Source organism: Protobothrops mucrosquamatus, unplaced genomic scaffold (genome assembly GCF_001527695.2).
Source record: "Protobothrops mucrosquamatus isolate PMUCROS unplaced genomic scaffold, P.Mucros_1.0 scaffold1277, whole genome shotgun sequence".
NCBI lineage: Eukaryota > Metazoa > Chordata > Lepidosauria > Squamata > Viperidae > Protobothrops > Protobothrops mucrosquamatus.
The window spans coordinates 97,601-105,818 of NW_015387482.1; the positions used below are offsets into that span (position 1 = coordinate 97,601).

General features: G+C 45.9%; 1 protein-coding gene across 1 annotated transcript in view; it reads left to right on the forward strand.

The window, feature by feature from the left end:
- The window catches only part of LOC107292151 (neuronal pentraxin-1-like), a 16,227-nt gene that overhangs the window by 5,489 nt on the left and 2,520 nt on the right, over nucleotides 1–8,218 (forward strand). The window contains exon 3 of the mRNA XM_029285099.1: nucleotides 778–958. Within this exon, the coding sequence (XP_029140932.1) occupies nucleotides 778–958 (181 nt within the window). The remainder of the gene's footprint in view (nucleotides 1–777; nucleotides 959–8,218) is intronic.

The following is an 8,218-nucleotide window of genomic DNA, read 5'->3' on the forward strand; positions in this document are numbered from 1 at the left end:
GCTCGCGGGACTGGCCTAAGGGATTTTAAAGGGGTTTTAATTACTTTTAAATTTGACGTATCTAAATATTTCTTTTTAATCAATTTTTAATTAGATGTATATGTTAGTATTTTAATCATTGTCAGCCGCCCTGAGTCCGCAAGGAGAAGGGCGGGATATAAATGCAATTAAATAAATAAATAAAATAAATAAATAAATAAGGAGCCCGGGTTCAATTCTGATTCCGTTGAAGCTTCAGATGGAGCAAAGTTATTCAAGGAGATCTTTTTGTACGTGGAGTGGCTATTGCAAAACAAGCAAAAGTCCCTTCTTTTAGCAGAACTTCTATCTGGAGCTCCAGGAGTTTCTTTGTTGTGTGACAGGGTTAGTGCAGGAAGACGGCTAAATTTAGCATCCTCTATGTACATGCAATGGAAGGAAGACCCATTGGACTGAAGAAGACTAAGCAGACCTGCATAGGATTGCATTGTAAATGGGTTAAATGGGGGTAATAGCGAGGCACAGAACAGGAAGAGATAATGTGTATGGTACCATTAGTAGGAATCTCATTTCAGGCAAGAAGAAAACATACCATCATTTGCAAATACAATCTAAAATTCGGCTTGGCCGAATATAGGCAGGAACTCAGGAATTGGACCAAATGCTTCATACCAATAATGGCTTTCAGGTGGAATTTTAAGGAAGGGAGAGAGGCAGCACAATAGAGGTGGTCTAGGAGAAAGGTCCAGAGAAATGGCAGAATATTATTAACATGAGCACTTGCTCTGACTTCTCCAGCACAACTGGAATAGTTCAACCTTCCCCACCTCCATGTGGGATACTCTTCAGGAAAAGATCAGCATGTTGGAGCATCAGATCCATGAGAAATCCAACACTTCAGAACGTCAGACGCACAGCGTACCAAAAGCAACGGGGATGAGACAAAGGCATGCTTCACATGGACGCACGATGGAGAAAGGTGAGTGACTAAACCTGAGTTTTCAGGTGGGTAGTGTTGCAACCCTCTTGTGAGTCAAAACAGTCTTGTGATACTTTCCAAAGCTTTGTAGTAATAAAATTAATTTTAAGGTATCAAAAAAAGAAATTGTGGTGTTGCCAAAAGGAGAAAGGAGACTTTGGTCCACATTCATGGGGTAAAAATGGATGGAGAAACTGCTAAGTAAAAAGAATTAATAATAAAAGGTGGGTTTAATGACAAGTAAATGGACAATTAAGAAGCCAAATGTTTAGGTGGCTGTTGCCAAGTTTGTAGAGAAATGAAGAAATGAGAAATGTTTTTTTCCTAGTGATGCCCTCCTGATATCAGAGACTATAATTCTCAAACATTAGATTTTGGATCATACTGCCTGATTAGTAGGATAGGGTGCTGGGTTGGAGAAGGCTGACAGCAGGATATAATTAGATCTGAGACAAATGGAGAAGTTCAGTGATTTAACATTTGCATACTGCTTTTTCTATCTCATTTTCTCTCAAAAAGCTCTCCTTGTCTTCACAACTGGTTTTATGAGATAGCTAAAACTGAGAGACAGTGACTGGCTCAAAGCATTTTCCTAGTCATGCTGAAATTTGAATATGAATAGTCCCACTCTAACCCATTTTAGATTTTAATTCTCCTCAGACCCAATTATCATAGACAGTGACAAAGGATTACGAGAAATGTTAAGCCCAGAACTTCAAGAGGTATGATGGCTATATTCATTTAACCCTGATTTTTTTTTTAAAAAGCCCTATTAAATAAGAAGTTTAGGTAAATATGTTAATGAACATTTCAGTGGATGAGAAACATAGGTTTAAATACTTGGTGGATTATTTTATTTATTTTATTTACTTCTGCATTTCTGGAGAATCTGAGTAGCATATAATCATATAATCAGCAGGAATGGAGATGAACACCAAGATGGATAAAAGAGAATGATAGTTTGAGGAATATTTCAAATACCTCATTATTCTACAGGAGAGAAAGAGAGATGAATGGACAGAATGAAAAAAAAAGGGGGGGGATGAACATTGTCTGAAAATATAGCTTATAAAACCAGCTATGTGTGATTGATGTGGCGCAGAGATGATCTTGAATAGTGATAGAAATCATATGACAGTGTTTTGACAGCTCAAAATGAGATGGGTGAATGTTACTGTTGTGTCCTGGGCCTGTTGAGGAAACTCAGCAGGCCCAGAAAGGATGCAAATGGTCCTGGGCATTGTAAAAGCTGCCCGGGACCAGACAGAGCGGCACCAGCCTTGTGCGCATGCGCAAGGCGCGAAAATGCTGCGTTCCTATTGGTTAGCACTGACTGGGTTCCTGACCCTGCGTACCTTTTGCTTTTCGCTTGGAGTTGGAGAAGGAGAATAAAGAGCTGTTGTTTCCACCATGCGTCTTCGTCAATTGCTTGCGAACCGAAAACACCAACTGGCGACGAAGGTGGGATCCTTTTGCAAGCTTAAAGAAATGAAGAAGGACTTACCCAGGAAGTCCTGACGAGGGAAGACGGCGTCTGCATCAGCATCCCATTCTGCCAGTACAGCGTCGCTGGGGGGGTGAGCTCGGCTAAAGGACCCTTTCCCAAACATCAGCTTGCAGAGGAAGCGATTGGTGAAGGTCGTAAATTTTACGATGTCGAAGATTGGCCGCTTAACTGATTTCGATGTCTCCCACCCAGAGAGATGGAATTCCTACGTAGCACGGGTGGAGAATTACTTTAGAGTAAATCAGATAAGAGAAGACGGCCTGAAGGCAGCAACTCTTTTGTGTGCCTGTGGACAAGAAGCTTTTGACATCACAGAAAATCTGGTGGCCCCTGCACCTCTCGAGTCAGTAACATATGCTGATTTGAAAAAGATGTTGAAGGAACACTTCCAGCCGAAGTTATCCGTCATTGCTTGGAGGCACGCGTTCGAGCAGAGAGACCAGAGGCCGGGTGAATCTGCTGCGGACTTTATTGCTGCCTTAAGGCAAGCGGCCAGGCCTTGTGAGTTCAAGGATCTGGAAGAGAGGCTGCGAGATCGCTTCGTTTGCAGCTTAAGGATCAGAGACTTACAACAGAAGATCTTTGCAAAAGAAGATGTTTCCTTCCAAGATGCCTTACGAGAGGTGGCAGCGGAGGAAGCAGCAGGCGGGGCTGTGAAGGCCTTGCGGCTCGCCAGGAACCCTCCAGACACAGCTACCGTCCTTCAAGAGAACGCTAGAGAAGGATCCGAAGCGGATCCTGAAGAGGAGGTGGACAGACTTCACCAGCCAGCTGAGAGGAGGCAGAAGGGACGTCCGGACAAGGCCCCAGCATCTCTTCAATGCTTCGGGTGCGGAGGACGCCACAAGCGAGCTGATTGCAGGTTTTACTCTGCCATTTGCAGGGCGTGTGGCAGGCAAGGCCACATCGCATCCGTCTGTTTGGGTCGCCAGAAGGTCCAACCTCGGGAAGAATTGCTTCAGAAAGGTACCAGGGTCCCCAGCCAACACAGGGTGGGTTTCTGCGCATCGCGTAGGAGAATTCTAAGGACAGGGACACACAAGCCCTTTAAGAAGAAACTTTCCATTAATGTAAGGTTGCAAGGGGTTCCCTTATTAATGGAGTTGGACACTGGGTCCGCTCTCTCAATTATTTCAATTAACACATTCAAAAGGATTTGTAGTAGTAGTGGCCTTCGAGTTAAACTCAGGCCATCGAATCTAATACTTACAGATTTTCAGAAATCTATGGTGTGTGTTAAGGGGGAGGCCACCCTTAGGGTACAGCATAAGGATTTTGAAGGTCTCCTAGATGTGGTGGTAGTTGGGGGTGAACGTACGAGTCTTATTGGACTCGATTGCAAACGTTGAGCCTTGCAGAAGTCTGCAAGGAGTTTTCAGATGTGTTTAGTTCAGAGCTAGGATCCTACAAGGGGCCTCCCATTGCGCTACGGTTAGACCCAACTATCATGCCCATCAGGGTCAAGCCTAGAAGGGTACCTTTTGCCCTCAAAGGTAAAATAGATGCTGAGCTGGACAAATTGCTCCAGCAGGGCATCTTAGAACCTGTGGATTCTAGTCCATGGGAAACCCCCATAGTAACGCCTCTAAAGGCTAATGGGGAAGTTCATATATGTGCACATTACAAGTGCACACTGAATAAGGCGTTGCAACAGCACGCTTATCCAGTGCCTGTTGTAAGCCACATTCTGGCCTCCCTCAAGGGGGGGCGCATCTTTGCGAAACTTGACCTGGCACAGGCCTATCAACAGTTACCTGTTGATGAGGCAGCTGCAGAGGCCCAGACTATTGTAACTCACAGGGGGGCCTTCAAGGTCAAGAGACTGCAATTTGGGGTAAATGTAGCCCCTGGCATATTCCAAAGTGTCATGGAGAGCACACTTCGAGGTATTCCTGGGGTCTGCCCCTATTTTGATGACGTCCTCATTGCTGGGGAGTCATCTCAAAATCTAGCAGAGAGATTAAGGGCTGTCTTGCTTCGTTTTCGCAAAGCAGGCCTTAACTTAAAGCAGGATAAATGTAAGATAGGAGTCATGTCAACTGACTTCTTAGGTTTCAGGATTGATGCCCAAGGCATTCACCCTGCTGAAGACAAACTGCAAGCTATTCAGCAGGCCCCAAGTCCAAAGTCCAAGAGTGAGCTACAAGCCTTCTTGGGACTCTTGAATTTTTACCATGCATTTCTCCCACATAAGGCTGCTGTGGCAGAGCCGTTACATAGGCTCTTAGACAAGCAGGCTCCATGGCAGTGGACTAAAGTCCATGACAGGAGTTTCAATGAGGTTAAGGCCTTGCTCACTTCCAATGCTGTTTTAGCGCATTTCAATGAGCAACTGCCTGTTTGCATCGCATGCGATGCATCTCCTTATGGAGTGGGGGCAGTACTTAGTCATCTGAAGGCTGATGGGACACAAGTCCCTGTGGCCTATTATTCAAGGACTCTGTCATCTGCAGAGCGGAATTACGCTCAGATTGACAGAGAAGCCTTGGTCATAGTGGCTGGTATTAAGAAATTCCACGATTTCTTATATGGCCGCCACTTCACGGTCTATACAGACCATAAGCCTCTGCTGGGGCTGTTTACAACAAACAGACACCTCATATCATTTTTCCTCGTATGCTGAGATGGTCCATTTTCCTGTCAGCATATGACTACATTCTAGTTCATAAACCTGGTACAGAGATGGGTCATGCAGATGGCCTAAGCAGATTACCTCTGAAACAGGTAGAGCCAGACCCTGCTCCTGCCATTAATGTTCTTTCTATTCAAGAGTTGCCTGAATCTCCCCTCAATGCTAGGGACGTGGCTGCAGAGACTGCCACTGATCACACGCTTGCACGCGTGGTGACATGGGTATTGTCAGGATGGCCTGACACGTGTCCAGATGCGACATTTCAAAGTTTCTGGCAAAGGAGACACACACTGTCTACCTTTAATGGGTGCCTATTATGGGGGAGTAGAGTAGTTATTCCTACCTCACTGAGGTCTAGGGTCTTGTCCTCTCTGCATGAAGGACATCCAGGCACTGTGCGCATGAAAGCGTTTGTGCGCAGCCATCTTTGGTGGCCTGGGCTTGATAAAGCTATCAAGGCTCAGATGCACGGGTGCCAAGTGTGCCAACAATCATGGCCTGAAATGCCTCAGGCCCCAGTACACAGGTGGGAGGAGACACACACCCCTTGGTCAAGGGTACATTTAGATTATGCTGGGCCCTTCCAGGGGCAATTCTTCCTTATCCTTGTGGATAGCCATTCCAAGTGGCTAGAGGTTGTACCTGTCTCCTCCACTACTACTGCCAGGACCATCCAGGTGTTAAGAGGGATTTTTGCTACCCATGGCCTTCCAGATGTGCTTGTCTCTGACAATGGTCCTCAATTTACATCTTGTGAGTTCCAGGCTTTCCTTCAGGCCAACCTGATCTGGCATGCAATGTCAGCTCCCTTTCACCCTTCCACCAACGGGCAAGTGTTGAGTGCGTCTTTGGCACCACCAAAGACGCACTCAAACGACTAACATACGGCAGCTGGCATCACAGGTTAGCAGATTTCCTTCTTGCACATCGCACCACACCATGCACTGCCACCGGAAAGAGCCCAGCTGAATTACGCTGGGGCCGCCGCCTCATTACTAAGTTGGATAGACTGCAACCTGACCGGGTGGCTTCACAGGTGTCACAACCGCGGGCACCTAGGAGACTTCAGGTGGGCGATCCGGTCTGGGCTAGGAACTATGGTCCTGGACACCTCTGGGTCCCTGCTGTCATCTGTAAGATATATGGACCTCTATCATACGAAGTGACCTTGGGAGATGGCCGTGTCCTGAGGCGTCACATTGATCAACTGCGCTGGCGGTTGTCGCAGGATGTTTCCACCCCTGCCTCTGCTCTCGGGGGGAGGGGGCCCAGGAGCCAGATCGCACTTCAGGTCAACATCTGGAGACCCTGCCTCATTGCTCCTGGGAATTACTGCAGGACGCTAGGGATTTCCCAGGGGTCGAGCAAGGGCATCCTCACGGTTCAGCTATTGCGCCAAACAGGGAGTCATGCGTATCCGCAAGAGCTCCAAACAGGGATTCACCTGAGGAGGAGTTTGCCATAGAGGCGGCTCCTGACTCTGGCACTTCGGCCACAGGGGACTGGAACTATTGGGCACTCCTGCAATGCAGGTCACGTCCGAGACTGGTCGCGGGCTCGAGGGATTAAGTTCCCTGGAGCCATCCAGGGTAGTTGGGGAATCCTCAGCCAATTCAGAAGGTTGGGGAATTCCAGCTGCTCTAACGGAGCCTGGAAAGAGCTCTGGCAATTTTGCCAGTACGCCTCACCAGGGGTCACCTGCAAAACGTGCATAAAAGTCCTGGTCTAGCGAGCCCACCAGACGGGCCAGTAGGCCAGGCGCCCTTAAGTACAAGTCCTGGTCTGCCTAGCCGAGCAGGTGAGCTGACAAGCCAGGCCCCCTCCCTAACTTTGCATAGGTCACAACGGGCTAAGGCCCCTCCTAAGCATCTAGGCAATTATGTGAGGTTCCTGTCAACACAAGGGACCATACAGGTCTAGGTCAAGGAGATGGGGACCTATGTTGGGTAAACGATAGATACGCAAAGTCCACATTAGAGAGTGGTTGGTTAGCTAACCCTATTAGTTATAGAAGGGTGTTGTATGGAGTAGAATATTATTTTTTTATTTTATTATTATTGTAAAAAAATTGGAATTGTGTGTTTTCTATCTAGGGGGGAGGGGTGTTGTGTCCTGGGCCTGTTGAGGAAACTCAGCAGGCCCAGAAAGGTTGCAAATGGTCCCGGGCATTGTAAAAGCTGCCTGGGACCAGACAGAGCGGCGCCAGCCTTGCGCGCATGCACAAGGCGCGAAAATGCTGCGTTCCTATTGGTTAGCACTGACTGGGTTCCTGACCCTATAAAAGGCCTGTGTGCCTTTTGCTTTTCGCTTGGAGTTGGAGAAGGAGAATAAAGAGCTGTTGTTTCCACCATGCGTCTTCGTCAATTGCTTGCGAACCGAAAACACAACAGTTACCATTTTTTATCTAGTGCCAATGGTGTTTTATAGAGAATAAGAGAAGAGACTTCTCCTTTAAGATCCTTACATCACCAAATCTAAGTCAAGAAATGTGTGAGAGCCCCTGCTATTTATTTTTACTCTGGAGGTATTAACTAGAAACATCAGGCAAGACATAGAAATTAAAGGTCTTGAGATTAAAGACTAGAAATATAAATTACAGGCTTTCGCGGATGATCTGGTCTTTATCTTAGAGGAGCCTTTGGAAACAGCCCCTAAACTTTTGCAGAAAATTGAGAAGTTTGGAGACGTGGCTGGATTGAAAATACATAGGGGAAAAAACTAAAGTGTTAACAAAAAATTTAACTGATAAACAGAAAACTCAACTCGCCAAAAAGACAAATCTTCAAATAGTTAAAAAAGTTAAATATTTAGGTATCTATCTTACGGCGAAATATTCATTACTAAAAGAAGATAACTATGAGAGACTAATAAAACAAATAAAAATTGACCTGGAAAAATGGGAGAATCTCCAACTATCATTGTTAGGAAGAATAGCGACTGTTAAAATGAACATTTTACCAAAGCTAATTTTTTTATTTCAAACAGTTCCCGTAAAGCTGGGTAAGAAATTTTTTGACGATTTAAACGCAATGATATTAAGATTTATATGGCAAAGAAAGAAAGCAAGAATTAAATGTAAACTTCTACAAGACTCGAAAGAGAGAGGGGGTTTTGGACTTCT